At 41.8% G+C, this 22,297-nt stretch overlaps 1 protein-coding gene across 3 annotated transcripts; it reads right to left on the bottom strand.

The window, feature by feature from the left end:
- Window positions 1-1,200: 1,200 nt before the first annotated feature.
- sema3e (sema domain, immunoglobulin domain (Ig), short basic domain, secreted, (semaphorin) 3E) lies at window positions 1,201-21,061 on the bottom strand. Of its 3 annotated transcripts, XM_069528012.1 has the most exons (18): window positions 19,947-21,061; window positions 16,892-16,934; window positions 11,817-11,977; window positions 11,520-11,579; window positions 11,055-11,174; window positions 8,473-8,566; window positions 8,133-8,249; window positions 7,597-7,739; window positions 7,389-7,503; window positions 7,073-7,142; window positions 6,842-6,986; window positions 6,207-6,432; window positions 5,944-6,035; window positions 5,483-5,524; window positions 5,128-5,294; window positions 4,718-4,788; window positions 4,318-4,442; window positions 1,201-3,568 (listed from the first exon to the last, which is right to left on the bottom strand). In XM_069528012.1, exons 3-18 carry the CDS (start codon window positions 11,910-11,912, stop codon window positions 3,068-3,070), a joined length of 2,184 nt encoding a protein of 727 aa, XP_069384113.1. In that variant the 5' UTR covers window positions 11,913-11,977; window positions 16,892-16,934; window positions 19,947-21,061; the 3' UTR covers window positions 1,201-3,067. The 3 variants fall into 3 exon arrangements, with proteins under 3 accessions (XP_069384113.1, XP_019934466.2, XP_019934467.2); XM_020078907.2 differs by lacking the exon at window positions 16,892-16,934; XM_020078908.2 differs by lacking the exon at window positions 16,892-16,934 and having other exon boundaries at window positions 4,718-4,785.
- Window positions 21,062-22,297: the final 1,236 nt, after the last annotated feature.

Here is a 22,297-nt window from a genome sequence, read left to right as displayed (position 1 = left end):
CTATGGTAGCCATGTGGAATAAATCAGCAGCGTGAATCCCATTCTCAAATGCCTTCAGCGCCCCACTGACTCAGGTAGACCTCGACAGAATGTGAATGAGTGTGGCGTCCCTGTCAGCAGCTCACTGGGAGAAAAAAAATCTTCACAGGTTTTTATTCTGTCTCTCAGTAACCCCTCATTTAATATTTATACAAACACTGGAAAAATGGCTTTTACCATAGCATAATGTAATCTTTATGCTGATAGACCATGTGTTCCTCCATGTAATTGTCAATTCCTCAGGTTGGCAATCAAATGGAAGCTGTTTCTTAAAATAATATATTCTGGGTGAATTTTGATTTCTCTGACTTACTCCGATGTCTGTTTTACACATTAGATCAACATATTATACCTTTCTGTAATCTTGGTTTGGTAATCTGTGACACATCACTTTGTAATCCGGGCTCAGACTGTATTTACCATTAACTCCTGTCTGGTAAAATATGCTATATCTCTTTAATTTATCTTCTCTTTACTTCCGGAGGTCCCTAAAAGCATATTTGCCCCATTTGGAGAACTTTAATGACTGTCCCAGACAACCCAAACCCTGCTGTCCCACATTATCAATCATTATCAAAAAATGTATGTATGAAACAATAACACATTTTCAACAATTCACTGCATATTAAGTTACTTGAATACATCCTAAACATTATTTGACAACAATAAGGATCATTGACTAATTTTGACGGATTTAAATCCTTCAATCGTTAATCTTGTAAGAATCTTGCCATTGACCTTGTCATGCATTTTCAAGGGGAAGCTTCTGAGCAGCATTGTTCTCTGCTATATTATATTTTACAATCCAGAAGAATTTTTTGGTGCACACAGTTGGGCACTGACATTTTGACAAGAACATGACTAATGTGAAACATGAATAAAGAAATTTTGATTTACATATAAAGGCAACTTGCTCAATACTAGTGTTGCACACACATTCACTCTGTACACACTCGACTGCAAATCTCCAGGAAGGTATTGGAATGATAATTAGCTATAAATGTTTGACAATTTCATAAAATCTTGAGTATGGTTCTCACCTAGAGTGAAAAAAAGATGGATAGAAACAAATCTCACTTTTCATTTTTAAGTGACTACTACATATTGTTGTGAGGTTGGGTTCTCAGGATCCACAATGCAGAAATGACAAAGAAAGACAGGTTCAGTGGAGAATATTTGATTTTAATAAACAGGCTTACTGAGTCTCTGAGGCAGACTGACAGGCAAACAGAATGTTAAAATTCTTAGTAGTAAAAAAAGGAAAAACTGTTGGAACGAGAAAGACGATGATCAAAAGCACAAGGTTTAACACAAACTAACAGAGGAAACAGAGATAATTGGACAAATTAGAAATTAGGAGGGGTCCGGAAATCACAGCAAAGCAAAACAAGTAAAGTAAAACAACCAGACACACGAGGCAAGAAATGGTCTCTCTCTTTTTTACACTTCTCCACTTTATTGGCTCAGTCTCTGTGTGTGTGTGTGTGTGTGTGTGTGTGTAGGTGTAGGTGTAGGTATGGTGCACTATATTATTAAACCACAGAGGTGACACCAGGAGAAGATGGTCCATCCTTTTTAATGCCATGTCAGACACAAGTCACTTCAGACCTTTTGACTCAGAACATTCAAGGAGATCGATGAGGGCCGATATAAGGTCAAAAACCAAGCAGTTCTTTTTTTACCATATAAAAATACAGTAACGTCAAGAGGGTGTAATATAAAGTGACACAATTAAGAGATAAATAAGGCACAAAAACATTACAAGACTTGATCCTCCAGATTATTATGAGCAAAACCACAACTGCGGCGTCATCTCCATCTCTCGACGTTAACTGATCGTTCATGAGGCTGACTCATCAGTTTAGCTGATGACATGCTTGGATGGTCACCCTGACATTTACTTCTCCTTCTTCCTCTGAGGGAAATGTGCTGTGCATGGTGGTCATTATGAATCCCATCTGCATCACTGGTCCAGACAAACAAAAGGGGCGTGGGAACGAAGGGAGAGCAAGGGGTGATAGATGGAAGAAGGAAGAGCCAGTGTGGAGAGAAGACTTTCTGAACACAGTTATTAGTCACCAGATGTGCAGGAAAAAACCACCCTGAATTTTAGATAAATACAATATACAATACGCAAAGAAGTGTTTGGTACATTTGATCACAATTGTAGATGTCAAATAGACAAAAAACAATAATAATAATAATAATATCAACATTTCATCGACTTTAACAGGTTTTACAAGTGCTTAAATAGTTATTATTTATCATCAAAGGCATAATTATACTTAAAACATGCCTGTCCATAACAGTGGCATTGCAACATCTTTCTGTGTGCATAGTTTACACACACACCACACACATTGCAGTAAAAGCTCAAAGCATTTTTCACTGTACAAAAAATTACACTACATTTTCCAGTTTATGACACTTAAACAGTTACAGAATTCAATAAAAACAAAGAAAATAACTTATACCAAAATAAAAAAAAGATTAAAGGCCATTATTTTTTCTCTCTTAATAGATACAGTAAGAATTTTTTCATATGTAGCAGTTGACTGAGAAGTGGAGCAGAGGTTTGACGGGGCGATCTCTGTGTGGTTGATTTCCACAGCTGGGTCAGGGTTGGGTCAGTCCACAGGAACTGAGGCATTATGTTCTGTCTCTCTAGATCAGACGCAGCTTTAACATTCGTCCATCTCCTCCTCTGTTCTGCTCCGACACTGATGTTCGGAGGTTCAGTTCCCACCAAACAGAAACAACCCACTCAAGTACTGAAAGATAAATGAGGCTACAATACCTTGACAATGTGGTATAGTTGTTTTTTCTTTCTGCTTTTGTCGAAGGGAAGTGAAAATCTTTTACATGGTGTAAACACTGTGACACTGTCTAACCTTTGGACTGAGTGTGTGTGTGTGTGTGTGTGTGTGTGTGTGTGTGTGTGTGTGTGTGTGTGCGTGTGCGTGTGTGTGTGTGTGTGTGTGTGTGTCTCTGTGTCTGTGTGTGTACACGCAGTCAGTCTCTGTTCTCCTCAGGTGTCCATGGTGTGCCTGGGCGCTCTGTTGGAGTTCTCCTCCCCCCTCTCTTTCCTTCTCTTCTCTCCACCTGGAGGAGCATACTTCTTTTTGTTCTTTTTACGTTTTTTATCCGTGCACCACACTTTCTCACAGTACTCTGCGACTCTCTGGGCATCCCCGTAGCCAATCAGCTGGAGAAACTCCTTGTACCACTGCCTGGAGATGTGGCCTGGGGCCGAGGCCGGAAGCAGCTCCCTGGGGCTGATGCTGGGGTTCGGTGGGGGGTCAGGGGAGGAGTGGCACCGAGCTGCAGCTTTCACCTCCTTCTCGCCGCTCACCCTGTCGATCGTCGACTCGACCTTCTCCCCTCTGAGCACGTGCAGAGTGACACGTAATAATGTGTTCACGTATCCGTGCTCCACAGTCTGGCAAATGTACACACCAGCATCTGAGCTCTTCACGTGTAAGAACAGTAGCCCCTGGGAGATCTCGATAACCCGCTCATCACCTCGAACCTACGTAGAGGAGAAATTAAAGTATGTTTTTTCTCTATTCGTTGATGGAGCTATTATTCAAGTCTAGTGATTCAGGCAGCTGCTGCATTTACTTTTCTAACAGGAAGGAATTTTAATTAAACTAGTTGCAGAACTAGTTTAGGATAAATCAGGGGACATGGTTTCTCGATAGGAGCCCTGGCCATTTCAGGATTCTTTGTGTTATAGTACAACGTGTTTTAATCGAGATATTAAAGATAATCTCCTCTGATGGATTCAAATGTATTAGGTCTAGATAGAGACTAATATTTTGGAAGAAAATTGAATTTTGTTCATGGTACATTTAAGATTTCCATGTTCTCTGCTTGAAGTTTGGCAGGCTTTTCCTACGTGGATTTTGGATGTTCCCTGTGTCTGTGTGGATGGATGGATGGAACGATATCTCTTTCCAGAAACAATTTCCCAAGATTAGTCACACAAATGTCAGTATTTACATTAATTCACTAATTAATTTGTGCATCGATCTTATTTCGAGTGACACAAATGAAATTTCCTTCAGTTCAATTACACTGAGGTGGTGAAGTGAAACCCTAAAACCATATGCATGGCTGAACATCAACAAGCAGTTTATTTTGTATTAATATCTTAATATATCTTAATATCTAAATCTTTTACTGACGTATTGTATCTAACATATCCGTTTATTGAGTAATGTAAATATATTTAGTATCTTTACATTTGTGTTGCATGCATTGTTGCATCAAACTCACCTCACGTCTCTCTTCTCCCTTCTGGAAGAACCAGAGTACTTTGGCCTGAAGTGATCGAGGGACACACTCCAGTAAAGTGCTGTTCCTCTCGACACCATACACCAGCCTCTCCTCAGATCCTTCTCCTACACACACACACGCACATTATAAAAGGTAGGAACTACCATGACCTTTCATTAAACGCACAGTGCATTGTTGTACTGCCACAGTCGAGGCATGCTAACCTCTCTCACCTGTAACAATCTTCACTGGCTATTAAGTCAAGTGCCTCTGGAGAATAGCATCATTTTGTTGCGTTTATACAGTATTCCTCTGACAATTTTGTGATACTAGTAAATTCACACAAGCGTGCACATGCACATGCAACCACACAAACCACACAGTCCTTTTATACCCTCACCATCAATTTGCAGCCCATTGCACAGCTGGACGGCGTTTCCATGGCGAACATCCTGTCGCCTGAATCGTCTGCTGAGATGGGAGAGAGGGAGGCAAAGGGAGAGTGAATACGTGATGAAAGAGATGGCTGAAAGGAAGAGTGAAGGAAGAGAGTAAATAGAGAGAAAGAGGATAAATACAGGAGGGGAGGGTGATCAAGTGCATACTGATACACGGCCCTTGGCAGCCATGTCTACCAGGGCCTGTGATAATGACTTGATTAAGCAGCCTCAGAGCACCGTGACATTTGTCGAGGCGAGATGATGTGACGGAAATGCACCGCCACACACACACACACACACACACACACACACACAAACACCTACAGGAAAAACAAAAACTGGTTCTGTCTGAAAGTGTTTGTGCTGTCACCTCTTGGTGTGGACTCCGGCAGGGTACAACCGGGAACACGTGAGACCGTCCCAGGCACAGTAGGGGTCTCTGGCCAGACAACAATCAGCACACTCAGAGCCATAGAGGTCACACTGATGCAGTCTGACCTGGGCCACACCAACCTCCGACCCCACGTAGAGCTGTTGCTGTAGATCCAAAGTTGTTGAATAAAAAGTGGTAGAAATGTATATATGTTACAGTCACATGTAGGCTACAGTACATCTGAATTAATTATAGATTAAAATAATGCAATATGTTGCAATGTTATCATCTTGTGGCTGAACAACAGAACTGCAGGAATGAATAACAGTGGAGAGTCAGACGCTCCTCTTACCCTTTTAGATGATATTATGATTTCTCGTATTGGTGCCGACACCTGCAAAACAGAAATATATCTTATCAAGTTTAATCAGTGGTTTTTTAAACGCTATAAAAATACAGTTTTTTGTCTTTTCAAGATTTCTCTCATGCTTCTATTCATGCCAAACCAGTTCTTAATTAAAATGGAGATAAATGCAGCCACTGCTTGCAGACTAATTTTCAAAAGTGACAGATCTATGCAGCATTGATATGTTCAAATCACACTGAAGATCTCTCAGCAAGCCTGGCTGCACAATTGCCCTCTGATGCTTGAAAGGAAGCAAATCAGCAATCAGTATTCTTCAGAAGAGTCATTCAGGATGTGTAGAACCAGCAGCAATGAATGTGATATGCATGCAATACAATTCTGAGCTTGCTTGGCTGCAAAGTTGACTTGTCCTTTCACAGTCTGTACCTAAAAATACAGTCGCCTACCTTGAAAACTTGCAGCTCCTCCAGCAGCACCTCCTCCATAGTGTCTGTGTCTTTGTTGTAGATGGTGATAACTTTCAACACCACTGAGTCATCTAATGGAAATAGAGCAGTAATGTCACACTGATGCTTTTGACAAAAGTATTCTTTATTTTCAACATCATTTTTTTTTCTAAATTTCTTTTTGCAACATTGTGTAACTTTCAGATAAGTTTTAATGTCACATTTTGCAAATTGTAATTATGCACTCTTCCCAGTGTGCGTACCGGTGCCGATGTACAGAACGTGGTAGTGTCCGTCCTGGGCCTGGACTCTGTCCACAGCGATCTGGGTCAGTTTTCTCCTGCCCGGCTCCGTCTGTAGCAGCACAGGTTGATGATGCTGGGGCAGGACTGGACGATACATCACAGGATGAGAACGCACAAACCGCAAAACCTCATCAGGAAACTCCTTTGAGCTGGAGAAGCCACCACCATTGACTTTACTGGCACACTGGTAAAAAAAAGGGTGTGGACGAGATACAGAGGAAAAGGAGGAGTAGGGACAGAGATCAGGAGGCCCATTAATGTGTCAGCCTTATGTAGAGTGTAGAAAAAGATGCTTGGTCTGGTTCAGACAGTCTCTGCATGTCACAGTGATGTCACTCTCCAGAGCTGCTCTACATGCTCTCTCTTGATCATGCTATATCAAGATTTAAAAAAATCAAGATCGATAATTACCAAGATAAATTTCACATTATCATTTCTTTTAAGTTGAAAGACTGATTTTTGCTCCTGCGTGAAGGTTAAAAATTATATTGCTTTATTGCCCAGGTCTCAGCACTGTCCCTCTGAAATGACATCCATTATGGACACACACTCAGGGAATGAAGTCCCATAAACATTTCAACTTTAAAACTCACAGATCCAGGTCGAGGGTAGGGGACTCTGTCCTCGTAAGATGTCCAGCGATGCTCAGGTCTCTCTCTGTAGGCGAAGGGACCATTGAAGGCTGCTCTGATGTCGTCCATGTTATAGATGCACACAGCGTAGCCTTTAAACACTGCACTGCAAGATAAGGTTTTATTTGGGATTTGATGGATGACAAAGTTGTGCCTGTAAAATGAAAAACACTGACATCATCTGCAGTTCACCTTGTTGTGCTGAAGAGGCCAAAGATTTCTGGGTTTTTTCCGTCCTTGTTCTTGAGAACAAAGACATCCTCTGAAACACAACATGCTGAATTTAGCCTCATGTTATAACACACATTAGAATGTTTTCACCATTTTGTCACTCAAATCTTAGTGGCTGTTCTACTTGAGGAAACAACTTTTTTTAAATGAATAATGTTTTTCTTTAACTGCCACTTCTGCAGGTCAGACTCACAATTCAACAAAAAGCCTTAATGCCATATGATATGCATCACAAATTAAATTTCACTAAATACAAAAACTGTCCTTGTAGCCTTACCGAGATCATCAAAGTGTGTGTCAATGCCATTCGGTCCAGCCACAGAGCAGATAAGTCGTGTTTTCAGGAAGGAGCTCCATCTATTCACCAGCATCCTCTGTCCTCCCACGTCGTTCTGAGAGATGAAGGTAGAACTAGATTATGATTGTTCTGTCAGTGCCTCAGCTGCATTATACACTGAGATGTTTTCTACAGCATCTGCTCTCACCGCACAGACTCGCCCCACTCGGGTGTAAACCGCCTTGTTGAGTCCTTCGGCATCCATCTCTCGCTCGGTGAAGAAAAAGTAAACTTTATCATCGTTGCTGTCGTCGTTGTCAGGAATAACTGCTGAGCCCACAAATTTAGGTTCTGTAGCAGGAAGAATTCAAACAAAAGGCCTGAGGTGAAACATAAAGTTAAAACCAGTCAGGTTTTGGTAGTGAGAAGGCACCGGTGCAAACAGCTTGGATGTATTGTCACTGTACTTGTTTCATAGCAGGGATTTGAACAATGTGAACAAAACAGCTACAAGACGATGTTAAATATTTTAATCTTGGCCAGCATCACAATTTAACACTCTAACATATAATAACCAACTCATTTTAAATCAAACTATGATTTAACTACTACTTTTGAATGAACCACTAACTTAATGCTGTTTCTTTCTACATATTTACTTTGGTTACCAGATCTACTGTATCTGTTTGCACTCCCTTGCATTTAAAGGGAGATGTGATCATTTGTCCTGTAATGAACACTGACCGCTGAGCTGCTGCCTGTCGTCTCTCTCAGTGCGTGTGTAGGTCTGGTTGTTCAGTCGACACAAGGCTCCATCGTTCTCCCAGTAGTCGGTGTACAGGCCAATATACAGCTCCCCTCCTGATGCACACACAGACACACAGACACAATCAAGAATAGACAAACTATCAAAACTACAACCTACTTTATTTTTAATTATACTGGTATGAGAGATGACCACAAGAGGGCAGTGTTGACTCGTTACAGGTCAACAAAGTCTGCAAACCTCTTTGTTGGTAATCGATTGTATTTAAAGAAATGAAAACATGTATTTCGGTCTCAGGGCTGTGCTTCTAGCTCTTACTGGAGAGTGTGGACGTGCAGGGACTTTTGGGGTCGTACGGACAGCGTCCTCTGCCACTCGTAACACTGTCCTCTTCAAGAGCAAACAGCCCCTCCTGAGAACAACACAGACACGCACAGGGTTTTTGCATACAAATATGCCTGAACAGGATCTAAATGGCTTTTCACAATATCCAAATGAATTTGCAGGATGTGATTCATGGGAAGGAGAATGGAAAGAGGATCAGAAAAGTGATAGAGGAGAGGGAGGACAGAAGATAAATGAGAGGAGGAGAGATGGATTACAGAATGAGTCTGAGTGTGTTTTAACAGCTCTGCTGTCACATCTCACATCACTACGTCTTCTGATCTCGCTGGCACACACACACACACACACACACACACACACACACATACACACTGTAGAACCTCAGCTCATGTTGTGGGCCACCACAGTGTTTTGAACTGTCAGAGGACCAGAGAGGATGTTGTGTGATTGATTTATGAGAACCCATGGACCCATGCTGTGCTGTAACTGCTGCTGCTGCCCGGTGTATGACTGCAGCAGAAGTCAGTTTCTGGGTTGAATTCATCCATCATAAAATGTGTTCTATCAAAACCAAATGAAAAATACTGTAGATAAAATAGACCAAATCATTTATTATTGTAAACTGAATTTCCAGTGTATCACCATACTCAAATAGTTCCTGTCATTCACTGATCTGGAGAAGGTTAAGCACACATTAGTCACACATCACGTCTTGGCTACTAAAACTTCCTGTATATATATATATATTTATATATATATATATATATATGTGTGAATATAAATATATATATATATATATATATATATATATGTAGTCTCTTTTCACAGCAACTCATAAAAAAGCTGGATGCCAAACTGGTGCCAAAAAAAGAGACCCCCTTCATGGGCCTGTCCTTTCGAATGGACTTTCAGAGTGAAGGCTCTGTCTGCATTAGCCCCTCCTTATATCCCAGAATTGCTCAGATGTGTTCCCTTAGATCATGAGGCAAAACTCAAAATGTTGCTACTACCCACGGTGATAAGACATGCTCAGTCACTACCCTACTTCAAATACCTGAAAATGTTTCAAATATAAAGCTGCTTTTATTTTTATACTCCAATGATTTTTATCCTTGGCGCCTTTGTTATTATTTTATTTTTTATTTATAAATATATATTAGGGTTTGTGTTGGTTTGTTTCTCGACATTTAATGAACTGCTGTACTATTCTTACTTTAACTAAAATGTCTGGGCCATTGGTGCATAAATATTTGATCTGTTAGTCATTGGTGGCTGGGTTATGACATTAATATTATATCACTGTGTAAATATTGTTATGCTCAGGTTTAATGGTAATTACAGGTTTGATGTAATCTTCTCAATATGAAAATTCCATGAGGAAATCTTATAGAGAGATTAGGTTGCTTAGACATAATGCAAACAGCGACAGTATTGATCCAGCTTCTGTCACTCCATGAGCATTCCAATGATGTGAGTGATGGCTGAGTGTGGTTCTTGTTTGGAAGGTGTGACTCGGCTGGTTGCTCTACTGGACAAGTGTTGGAATGTGGAGTGGAAACCCCCTCCCCTGCTCTTACTAAGAACGATACGCCCCAGACCGGACCAGGGGTCTGCAGCTCCGTGTGGCCACTCTTTAGCCCCAGCTAACTTCCTAGATTTGTCAAAAAATATAAAAATGAATAAATGTGTATTTTGTTCATCCTTTTAAAGTCACGGGGGCTGGAACCGATCCCAGCTGACACAGGGTGAAAGGCGGGTACATTCACAGCAGTCCAGTGTAGAGCTGAAATATCGAAACAAACAACCATTCACGCTCACACTCACACCTACAGGGAGTGAGTCACCAATTAACCTGCATGAGTTTGGACTGTCGGAGGAAGTACCCAAAGAAATCCCACTCAGACACAGTGAGAACATGCAAACTCCACACAGAATGACTCCAGCCGTGACACATCAGGGGACAGTGCTACCCACTGCTCCACCGTGCCACCCGCCCCCAAAAACTGAAATAGTGGAGAAAATTAATAATATGCCCCATAAAGATGTCCAGAAACTCAACTCCAGTATAATCGACTGCCCAAAATGAGACATGCAATGTTAACAATAATAAGCAAACTATACTGCTATGGGTCATTGTAATGGAAATACCAAGTGATAATGAATAGTTTACTTGCCGTAAGTTATGAACGCTCATTTAGGCTCATGTATGTATTTACCATTCTCCCCATCTGAGGAAAGCAAATAGTGTTCTCCTTTTCATTTCTGTCATTATCTCGTCTTCACTTCAGTCTTTTTTGGTGAGGTATAAAATTCAACTAGCGTCTGCCAAGTGTTTAACATGGAGTCAAAGCTGTCCAGTTTCTTTCTGACCAAAACAAGGGAGGTTGAAGAAGCTTCTCGCTACAGAGAGAAAGAGTGGTAGAGCATGATGTGAAATTTGTCTGACTGTACTTTTTTTGCATTTTAATATTTGTACAAGATAAATCATTTGCCTGATAAGTCATACCACATTGCTGTTTGACCTGTAAAACTTTATTTCAGCCCTTGGGACTTACCTGTCCTGAGTGTCCCAGCTTGACCAGGGTGCAGACGGGATTAAACGCTCCTGTTCCACAGACCAGCAGATGGGTGTGGTTGTACCGCTGCAGGACCTTGATGTAGTTTGCACACTCAAGCTTTTGGAGGAGATGCAAAGATAACACAGGGGGAGGGTAAAGTTGGGAGAGTAAAGGGTTGTGAGATAGGGTTTGAGGCTACACAGGGACAGACATGGGGCTGTTATTGCACCATTAATAACATCAATATGTCAGGTTAAAGAAAAGTTAATGTGTACAGTCAGATATGTAAATCAATCCATACTCACAGTCTCTATCTTTACAATCTAAAGTGTATATATGACAAATTAATTATACAGTTTATACAAATGCTAACTCAATGTATTTTATCATTTGGGAATTTTTGCTTTACCCTGCATACTCACAATGCTCTATTGAAATCAAATATTTGTGGATGTCTCTTACCTTTTCTCTCCCCTTCATCAAACACTCCTCTATCTGAGAGTCTGTGCTGGCCCACTGGATCTGAAAAGAGGATACAGATGAACCCATGTTCACTATAGTGTCTCAGTCTAAATAAAGAAGTATTTTGTGCATGCATAGTTAGAAGTTTCTCTCAAAGTTTTGAGGAGAATATGAGGGCAATGACTGCATAGCTCAAATACTCTTGCAGGGTTCTTACGCCACTAGATTCAAAAACTCAAAGTTCTGCTTTTTACAGGACACAGGCCCATAAACACACACATGCACGTCACAGCCTACCTCTCTGTGGTGTGTGTTAACCTGGTCCAGACTGAGGGAGAACAGAGTATTCTTGGCCCCAACATACAGCCTCTCGTGGCCCTCGTCCAGCATCATAGTGTGGGGCTGAAGAGACGCTCCATGTGGCTGGAACACCCAGGTCCTGTTCAGCTGCCAGAGCTCTGCACAGACGATGACACACACACAGATATTAAATGAAATATAAAGCAACACAAAGGCTTCGGGTTTTTTTTTGAGTATAGATGGATGGATGGATGGATAGATAGAGAGATAGAAAGATGGATAGATAATTTAGACAGTTGATCTAACAAATTCCATATATTTTCTGCTTTCTGATAAGATATACAACTTCTATTTTGTTGCAATAAAGAAACATTAGTATTATTACTATTATCACTGAAAAATGACAGAAAGATAGATTTTCATATTTTTACAAATTAAATATAACAAGAACAGAAAAGGGTCCAAAACGAAGGCCCCCTGCATGGTCAGTGCTTAACTTTGATATATCTGGTTTTCATTTCACATGCTGATTCTCAGTTTGCCTTTTGCCTGTACCGACCAGCAAAGATCAAACCGTACCAAACCCTTCCCTCAAGGGATATCCGACTGCTCCTGACAGTAACCTGTGTCTGCTTCCTGATTGCTTCCATTGCCAAAGGCACATTGCAACATGTTTTTGATTCAGAATCTTTCCCAAGAGAACGGAGAGGAACGACAGGTTATCTTTCCGTCTCACCTCATGTGGCACCTTTACCTCTTCTCACCACTTCAGAGTTGCTTCTCTCCGTCATTGGCTTCATCATAGACCCAGAATGCATCCTTTTTTCCTCATCACTAAAAGTTTGGACGGTACAAAAGCTTGCAATCCCAGCTGCTTGACTGCTAACCCTGACCCAGCTTAACTGGCAAGACACAGACAACCATGAAGGTTTAAGCAGATAGAGGTAGAAGGATACGAGGAACCACTTTTAACTCTCTTTATCAGCCATTAGTTTGACAGCAGCCGCACCCTGTCAGTCTCGCTTTAGGTGATTTTACTTTAAAAAGAAAGCAGTGGACTGTGACAGAGCTGCCATTTTTAATATAAACTCAAACTCATCAATGCAATCACCCAGCTTTGAAAACATCTCGTTCAAATCCACCGTAGAATCGCAGATGATATGCTCGCTTGCACGCACACACACGTGCAAACACATCAAGTTTTACCCGCCTGATTGAACCTGACAGGCTGCTTATCTGTACCTGCACTCTGCGAGCTTCTGGAGAGCAGGGTTGAGGGTGAAGGATTTAAGTGCAGCAACCCCAGCAGTGTGAACTTCCTCTGGGCCGCGCAGACTGAAAAGTCTTTGATTAACACATGACTCGGTCAGAGCTGGTGTCCTTGTAAAATAACAAAGGGGGCTCTGGTGTGCTTCAGCAAAAAGTTCTTGAAACATTTTGAAAGAGAAATTAAAACAGAGAAGTCCGGGGGCTCACAAAAAAATACTATGTCATCCTAACCTCGGACAACGTTGAGGTGTCTCTTTATGCTGCGGGTTGCAGGGGGTAATCATGCGCTTTGTTTTTTCTAGATTCTGTGTATTCTTAGTGATACTCGAGCTCCAAAAGTGAAAGAGTTCATCCCATTTTCCGAGATTACTCATAGCAACAGCATGCCCTCTGCCGAAAGTTTTATTTGTTTAAAATGGGATTAGGTATCCACAGAGGGGTGGGGGACATGTGGCCATTTTGCTGCCATTAAGATTTATATGCCGGAGACAAGCGACTGTTTGTTTGAGAAGTGTTGGCTCGTGGGGTGGTTTTGGGTGGCAGAGAGGGGAAGTGGCAGTGGTGATCTGCCAGGGCTCAGACATACTTCCTGCAATTATCTAATCCACACACTCAACGCACTCTCTCTCTCACACACACACACACACACACACACACACACACACTGTCTCTGTACCCCCCACAGTTCCCTCTGAGTTGAGCTGACATTAGATCAAGAACAGTCCTCTGAAACATTCCTTCTCCCAAATGTCTTTGAGTTGCTCCCGAACAATCAGTCAAATCTGCCTCCACTTATTAAGATGACAGACTCAGACATCTTCTTAGAGTGACAGAGTCAACAGTGTTCAAGCTTTTCACTTGTCTCTGTAATAATGATGAGAGGCAGCTGATTCACTGTAGTGTATTGTATGTACACACGCACACATGCTCTGTTACACACAAACACAGCTGTGTTCACTGTGTTTTCTGTTGATATATGTAGAGGAGTAAAGCATAAAACTACCTAAAACCTATAAATCTACTGAAGTCAGGTACAAATACATTGAAAATATATTTAAGTACAGTCACAAAGTAAATGTACTTTATTACATTCCACCACTGACCATAAACAAGAGAAAGAAAAAAGAAAGAAAGGAGCGATGAGCAACAATAATCAGGTTCATAATGAAGGAACATGTTGATGAATGATTACAGAGTTAGAGTGAAACCCAGCTGGTGGATCTCCTGGTAACACCGACACTCTGAGAGATGCTTCAATGCTCTTTAAAAAGCTTCATCTCTGTCATTACCAGAACCAGACAGTTGCAACCACTGCTCAGACTGAAGAGGGGATTTCCGTATTTCCCTTTCTCCTCTCCAAATCCCCCCCCCCCCTCATCTGCAGCCAGCTAGGGATGCTTAGCCCCCAGCTGCAGGGGGGTTTCTCCACCAGCAAACTGAGCCAGGGAGACACACTGCCCTACCGTGATCCCACTTCAAATGGAAACTCTGAGGAAAAGGACTCCCTATAGACAGACTTTTCATCGTCTGTCTGAGTTGTGATGAGATGTCTGAAAAGATTTGTGTGAAGTGAAATCAAAATAAACTTTGTGATCACTTCTTTATGCACGTATGGAAACACTAATATTCTTATCCCAGGGAGAACAGTATGAGTTTATGGTGTGTGTGTGTGTGTGTGTGTGTTTGCGTGTGTGTGTTTGTGCATGTAAAGTAGCAACCTACTGTTGATTACAGGTCTCTTTGCAGCAGGGGGGGTGTTCATGTTTAGTGAAAGAAATGGAGATGAATGCACCTTGGAGATCATAAAAACAATCCTCAGGAAACTGAAAAACACATATTAAACTTGCTCCCATCATTTGAACTGCTGCCAGTTCCAAGCATGCATTTTACATTAGAAATGAAACCCGTGCTACACAGGCAGGCTCGTATTTCCAGAGGAATAAGCCTTCACGTTTACTTGTTGAATAATGGAATTTGTGTTGGAGCCGAAAGAAAGAATTATTAGAGTGAGTTAAAAAGGACGTTGCTCTCCCTCCCCGTTCAGACCGGGGAGCACTTGGGGGTGGGGTCAGGGGCTGGAGAGAGTTGGGGTGTTATGCCATTGTCGGTGTACGGCCTTGTGGATTTGAGTCGTCTTCTGTGAGGGGGTATGATGTCACTGAGAAAATGAAAGCCACATGGTGCATTTGAGGAGGATTAATGGAGAGAGAGGGAGAAACTGAGAAAGCAAAGTGTGTTTCTCTGTTATTATAAATCAGGAGGATACCCGACATTGAATGTTTTCTGTTCAAATCCGGAGACACACGGAGGACATAGTGCCCATGAGCATTTGCCACTATGTTCTGAACTCTTGCTTTTAATTCTAAATTATATGAATTCCTTTATACTCTGCATTCTTTATTGTCATTGTTATTATTTTTGTTTTTGATCAAATGATTCTTTTTTGATTATTATGAGGAGCTCTGTTAGTTTTGAGGCAATTGACCACTCACAGCTAAAACTTTCTATGCGGTTGTTTTCAAATCTTAATAAATTAAACCTGTAACATATACAGTTCTCTTCCAAACATTACATGTGCAATATTTTTATATGCTTTCCAAACATATGACTGTGGATATATGACTGACATTAAATCGGTTTGTCCCAATCAGTTCCAAACTATACTCCCTCAACCACATATGTAAATCATATATGACACTGGAGCCTAAATGAATTAATTATCGATGAGGCTCACTGTGTGTCAATGCATAGCTATACGTCTTGATGTCATGATTTCCCAATGCAATCACTTGTTATTTGGATGGAATATCTATAACAACTTGAAATATAATGCTTAAAAAGTTGTAAATTTGTTATTCCATTCATTTCATCTGAAGATTTAATCCAGATGAATGAATATCCTCTCGGTTCATTCTCTGTCCCCTATTGTGAAATAAAGGAGGACAAGCTTTGCTTTTAACTTCCAGCCCACAATAAACAAAATCCCCTTGGTATTTTGTGTCTTGAAGTGCTCCCTGCACTGGTCATCCATCCTTCTTTTTCTCCCCCCCCCCCCCTTGTAATATATTTTTGTGACAAAGTCTCTAAAGACTGGAACAATCTTTTTTCCCTTGGTGCCTGCTCTCCTTTTCCCGTCATAAAGTAAACTCATCTCCTCTCCCCGGTCCCTTTACTGGGAAAAGGTCAGAAAGGATATTAGACTCTCACCAGCTGCCTCCTCCCCTGGACATCTCATTAATGAACTCGAGAGCACACTCATAACACAATGGGAGAGGAAAGGACGCTGGGATGTACACGGACAAACTGAGAAAGTGTGAGAAGGAGAGAGAGAGGTGACGTATGAGGAGGGGAGGGGGTTGAATTAATAATATTTATTTTTCCTTCACTGACCTTAAAGGTGTGATTTTGTCAATCATCACCACAACACTCCATTTTGCAGTGACTTTAAAAAAAGCATACGAATCACCCTACTGCCAGGGTGGTAAATGTTAATTACACCTCTCTGTACATAAAAACAAATTCAAGTTTTTGTGACTCCTCAGTTGGTTCATCAGCTTCAAATAGAAAAATACATAAACATTCCTGTAATTTCATCCCAGACAGGCACAATTTCAGGTCATAGCGACATCCCCCGTCCCACACTCAGAATAAAGTGTCCTACAGCCACATCATTTCAAAGCTGTAAAATATATGGAGAGTTTCATCGTGTGTGTAGAAACAGGTCTGAAATTACAGCTCAAAAGGGGGGTTTATACAACAGTAATTACTACCTGAGTAATCCCTGTGTTCACACGTGCACATACCTCAGCTCCTTTCTGCTTGAATCTCACTATTTCCCAGTGTGTGCTGAAAGAAAAGAAATGTCGACAGAATTGATCGACCAGTGTGTTTGCACAGCTTCATGCGACATGTGTAATCTCATTCATTAAGATTTAGCGGAGGCAATGTGGCACATCAATAAGTAATTTACTTTGGCTCTTATCTAAATGAGTACGACTTTTAAGAAAACACGTCCCGGACAGACACAGAAAAAAAGAAGTGGTTTAATTACTGTGAAAGGGTCAAGTTTTGTTCCAGGTGTTTGCACTAGTTTCTTTTATTACGAACACCTTTACAACAATCAGACATGCCAACACATGTTATTTCTCAGGAATGCAATTAACAGTTTTAAAGAATTTGTTTAGATAGACAGCAGGACTTCAACTCTTTGATCTATAGAGTCTCAAAAAAAATATGTTGCTGTTTTCTTCCCCTTTGGCACAACTCTGCCTGGGCAGCTCTGGACAGATTTTATTAGGGTGAGGTCAAATTGTCCAAAACCAAAGTTGATGTATTGAAATTAATTGACATGAAGGAAATAACAAGTACTGGAAGTCCCAGTGCAGCCTCACCTTCAGAAATATGCCCAAAGACAACAAAATTATTGTGAACTGTGCAGACATGCATGATGAAGCTGCAGAGGCTGCAAAATAAGTCTTAGCCTGGCCACCTACCTGCAGCCTGCCGTGACTCTGACGCATGCTCACAGTGCATCAGCTTCATTAGTAGGAGAACTGATGGTTGTCTTAAATGAAGTAGTGATCCCTCCACAGGCCTGGAGGTTTGAAAGAAGCTGCTGCCGAAAGCCCTGGACCATGCAGATCCAAATCTCACGGATCTGTTTCCAAGGGTACGGAACATTTCTATGGTGAAAACATCTCCCTGCAGGACACTTCTGCTTATAACGATTAAGGATTTAGGGAGTGTTGATTGAAACCCAAGAAATTGAGGTGTATTATGAGCTGTGCATAGGCTTTGTGTTGTTGGAAGCTGTTCAGGCAAAGATTAGCGTCATTTCTCTCTAGAGATGGTTGAGTCTGTGATCGTAACTCAATACTCCATGTGATTTAAGCAAAAAAAAAAAGGTAAGGTAATTGAGGGTGTAAGAAAATGAGAGGATGACTGGGATGAAAGTGAATCCAATTAGTAAAAAATCTTTAGTGGTCAGGAAGTCTAGACAAGAAGATAGGGAATAGATGAAAGACAGAGTGAATGATAATTTAACACCACGTGCTCACATCAAAGCCTGCAGTGATCTAAACTGCACTCCATCGAACACATGATGATGTGCCCAGAGGAATTCATTCCCAGAAACCAGGAGAAAGGTGATCTGACTTTTTTCTTCTTTTTTTGAGACTTTTATTGATCACACACTTGGAATCCTCCCATCTGAGCAGAGGCAGTTTAAAATACATCAGGACTGATATTATTCTCAGCCTCGCAATATCAGTCTCTCACTCAGAATGGAGAATCCAGTTTTTCCACCCTGTTTTGATAGCAGATGTTATGGTAATATTCTTGTAGTCCTAAGGGTGAATAGTAGAAACCACATCCCACTCCACTCCATCTCCCTGGACTTCATCCAAGTCATCGGCTTGTGAAGAATTCACACGATTCCACCTGTGCATATGTGTGTTTGTGTGTGTGTGTGTGTGTGTGTGTGTGTGTGTGTGTGTGTGTGTGTGTGTGTGTGTGTGTGTGCGTACTGTATGCATGAGCATGTGTGAATTTAAGGGTGTGTGCAAAAATCCCTGGCAGGGCCCATGAGGATTGTATTAGGGTTTAGATGGTTTTCATTCCATAATGATAGGATCCAAATGCAGTCATTTCACAGTGCTGTGTGCTAGCCATAACATGTATCAGAGAAGAGAGAGAGAGAGTGAGGGAGACATGGGAAGTCAATCACGGCAACAGCTTCACCCTCAGGCTCTAACTGAAATGCGTGATGTGTGGAAGTTACGATCACAACAGATATGTGTGTGGCATATTATGATGAAGCACATCAATGCTGACCTGCTCATTTATGCTGATGTATGAGGTTTGATTTCATTTGTAGACCCTGTTCTCTTTGTTGTCTTATTTTCCCTGAGTTCAACATTCAATTTCAGTTTTTTCCACTTCCCATTACTTTTCACTGTAGGCACATTTTTGGCTGACTGATGAATTTGACTGGCAGAAATGGGACATTCATTAAAACAGCAAACCTCCCTTGCAGATGCAACTGATGAACCGGTCCTGTCAGCTCTCATAACAGACTCACAGCGATTTATGAGTTATTGACCATCCAAATTCCACACCTATATTCAACCATGACTAACAGGCTTAGATGGAATCGCTGCTGCAAGGGCCAAAGAAACTGCGTGAGGATAAAAAGCAGCAGCATGAGTTTTATCTCGAAAGATAAAACCCTCATTATTGTCCGAGAGATACACAGCATACCATTGCCATCCATATCACACACTCCCACACATGTAAACAGGCATATTTTTATCTTCTCTCACAGACCTTTTTTAGCCTCCATCATTCCACCGCTATGGCCTGACAGTAAGCTACATAGTGAAATCTCAGCCACCGTAGCCGAGGGACCAAAACAAACTACGAGGATGCTCTCTGGACATCAACAGCCAGTAAAAAAAGAGAACGCACCTGACAAGCAGAAGACGTGCCTCATGAATTCAACCCTGGATGGTGACTTTTTTGTTTTTATCTTATTACATGGTGATGAGAGCATACAACTTTATTTTACTCACTCATAGAGGATGCTTCTGCCCTAACTTCACTAAATGTACACATTGCACATTTTTCATTACTGTGGATTTCACTCCTCACTGTTAAACCCCTGTTATTCTCAATCTGCACTGAAGACACCCAACAGACTGTTTTGACTGAGGCTGCACTGATGATTCCAGTCAGCTTAACAGACCGCGCTGCACCACCTGAAGGCTGCTTCGCCTGGTGAAACATACTAGAGCATTTGAGTTTGTGCAACATATCTGTTGCCAAAGTGGATTAAAGGTGATTAAAAAAACATGTTCTTACCGCGGTGGGAGAGCCGTATCCTTGGGTAGATGCTGTGGGCTGTGTGAGCCCTGCCCGTCAGAACGACGCACAGCAGCATCAGTGTCAGATACTCGGTCCTTACCCACTCTTCCATCATTAGTGATACACACACTCCACGCTCATCTACAGAGAAAACATGTAGGTCCACTCAGCATGAGGCACAAAGTCTTTGAGAGGAAAGTCCACAGGTCTTTGTGAGCTCTTTGATGAGAGAGAGAGTCTCAAGAGTCTACTTGGAGGCAACAATCCATTTTCTGATGATCACAACAGTGTGGATCAACTATAGACGTGTCTCTGCAGCTTCTATACAGCCTCTGCCTTCCCCTATAGCAATCTGCTGAGAGCTGCCTCCACCCACCACCTCAGCGGACAGGCTACTGCTCTGGCTACTATCCTTGCTTGGTCTCAGTTACCAAGGAGAAGAGAAGTCCAGTTGCTACATTCACGCCGCAGTGCCCACTGCTCTCTGTCCATATGTCAGTCCGTCTGTCTGATTGTCTGTCTGTATGCCTGAGCTCAGACGTAATAAAATATAAATTACAAATTAAAATGAATCCAGCAAAGACGTTAAAGCAGCTGATGTGCAAAATCCTGGTTTGGTTATCACAGGCAGGCAGGCAGGACTGGAGCTGCTTTATCTTCAGGCTGCCTTCCTCCTCTTGTGTCCACTGGAAACAGTCACCCGCTGGACAGGAGCCCAGGAGAAGGCAGGAGGAGTGGGAGAGGGGAGGAGCGGGGCAGCCTCGTGCCTGGCGTGCGGTCTCTCTGCTCTGAGGAAGAAAGTGAAGCTCAGGCTCCCAAACTCTGCTCACGCTCCAACAGTCAGGGAGGACCTCAACCTCAGCTCGGACCTCAGTGAGTCAGAAAGATGGTTTCTACCACAGCTACTGATCTGGGTAGAGGCCAACTGCCACAGTGTATGTGTGTGTGTGTGTGTGTGTGTGTGTGTGTGTGTGTGTGTGAGGAAACGCCTGTGTGTGAGATTTTGGTTGGTGTGGGGAGTTTGTATGAGCTTGCTGAAAATTGCCCGCTCCTTCCTCCCAGGCAGCTAGATTAGAGTGCTACGTCTCTCAGACAGACTCCGTGAGACTCACCCCAGCTCTCGAAAGAAATACTGCCGCTCCTGTCACTCTACAGACCACCCCCTCACTTCTCCCCTCACCCTCCTCCTTCACCTCCTCCTTTTTTTTTTCTTCTCTGTGCTCGTACCTCTGCTGCATTAACGTGGACCTCAGCGAAGGTTATCAGCCTCCTAACTCTTCCATTTCCTTCATTTTTCGGCCATTGTCCAGTTTTTGTGTGTTTCCATGTGGATATAGTCATTATCACTGTTACCATGGATTTTCACACAAGGTTTCTTTCATGATGATATTCTCTGCCCATATAATTTCTTCTGTTTATAGATAGTGACCTGTCCTTATCCAGCAATTCATCCTTTGCAGGTTCGTGCATGGGCTCTCTTTTTTCACCTTTCTTTTCTGTCTGAGTAATGAGTTAGTATATGTACCTGCATTAGCATTAGCACACTTATTCAGGTATTATATTAGGTGACATGTTGAACTCATTGACACACAGTCTTGTGTCATGTCCTTGCAAATCTTTTGTTCTGTCTCATGTCTATGTGAGAAACAAACACATATTCACATGCACACATTAGAATAAGATTTCAGGATTCAGTATTGAATTTGCACGTGTCCCTCAGGGAAGTCCCACAGGCGTCCAGTTACTGAAGCACATCTCTTTGAAATACATCTGTTTCTCTGTCTCAGTCTCTTTCTAATGGCTGTGTGGTGATACTAACATTATGTCATATGGAGAGAATTCCATACATTTTTATTTTTATTGTTCTCAAATTTGTGTCAGTACAATGGAATATATATGTATTTTTTAATTTGTAAATCAGGGATTGAGAAGAATGTTAAATATTAGTCCTATATTTTGATCAACAGCTAAAATGAAAAAAAAAGCCAACATAAACTCATTCAAGGGGAAGCACACAAACCAAACAGAATAAAAAAGGATGAACAAATAAAGGTGGGACTAAAAAAAGTGAAAGGGACATGCATAGTGCGAATATCAATCTAAATATATATCCATCAACAAATGTCAAGCCTATAAATTAAGATATATACAGAATTGGAAAGTGTTTGCATTAAGCTGTAGCAGCTGCACCCCCCTGTCCCCCTGCACCACCCGGGATCTGATGACTCCAACTCCCACGTTGCACCTGTTCCCCACCAGAACAGAAGGACTTTGTGTGTGCAGAGGTCTCGTAACATACACTATGTGTGTTATCCCAGCGCCACGGTGCAATTATAGACCCTCATCTG

This window comes from Paralichthys olivaceus, chromosome 7 (assembly GCF_024713975.1).
Source record: "Paralichthys olivaceus isolate ysfri-2021 chromosome 7, ASM2471397v2, whole genome shotgun sequence".
NCBI classification, from domain to species: Eukaryota; Metazoa; Chordata; class Actinopteri; order Pleuronectiformes; family Paralichthyidae; genus Paralichthys; species Paralichthys olivaceus.
Note: the sequence above shows the minus strand (reverse complement) of the source record. Positions and strands in the feature narration are given on the sequence as shown.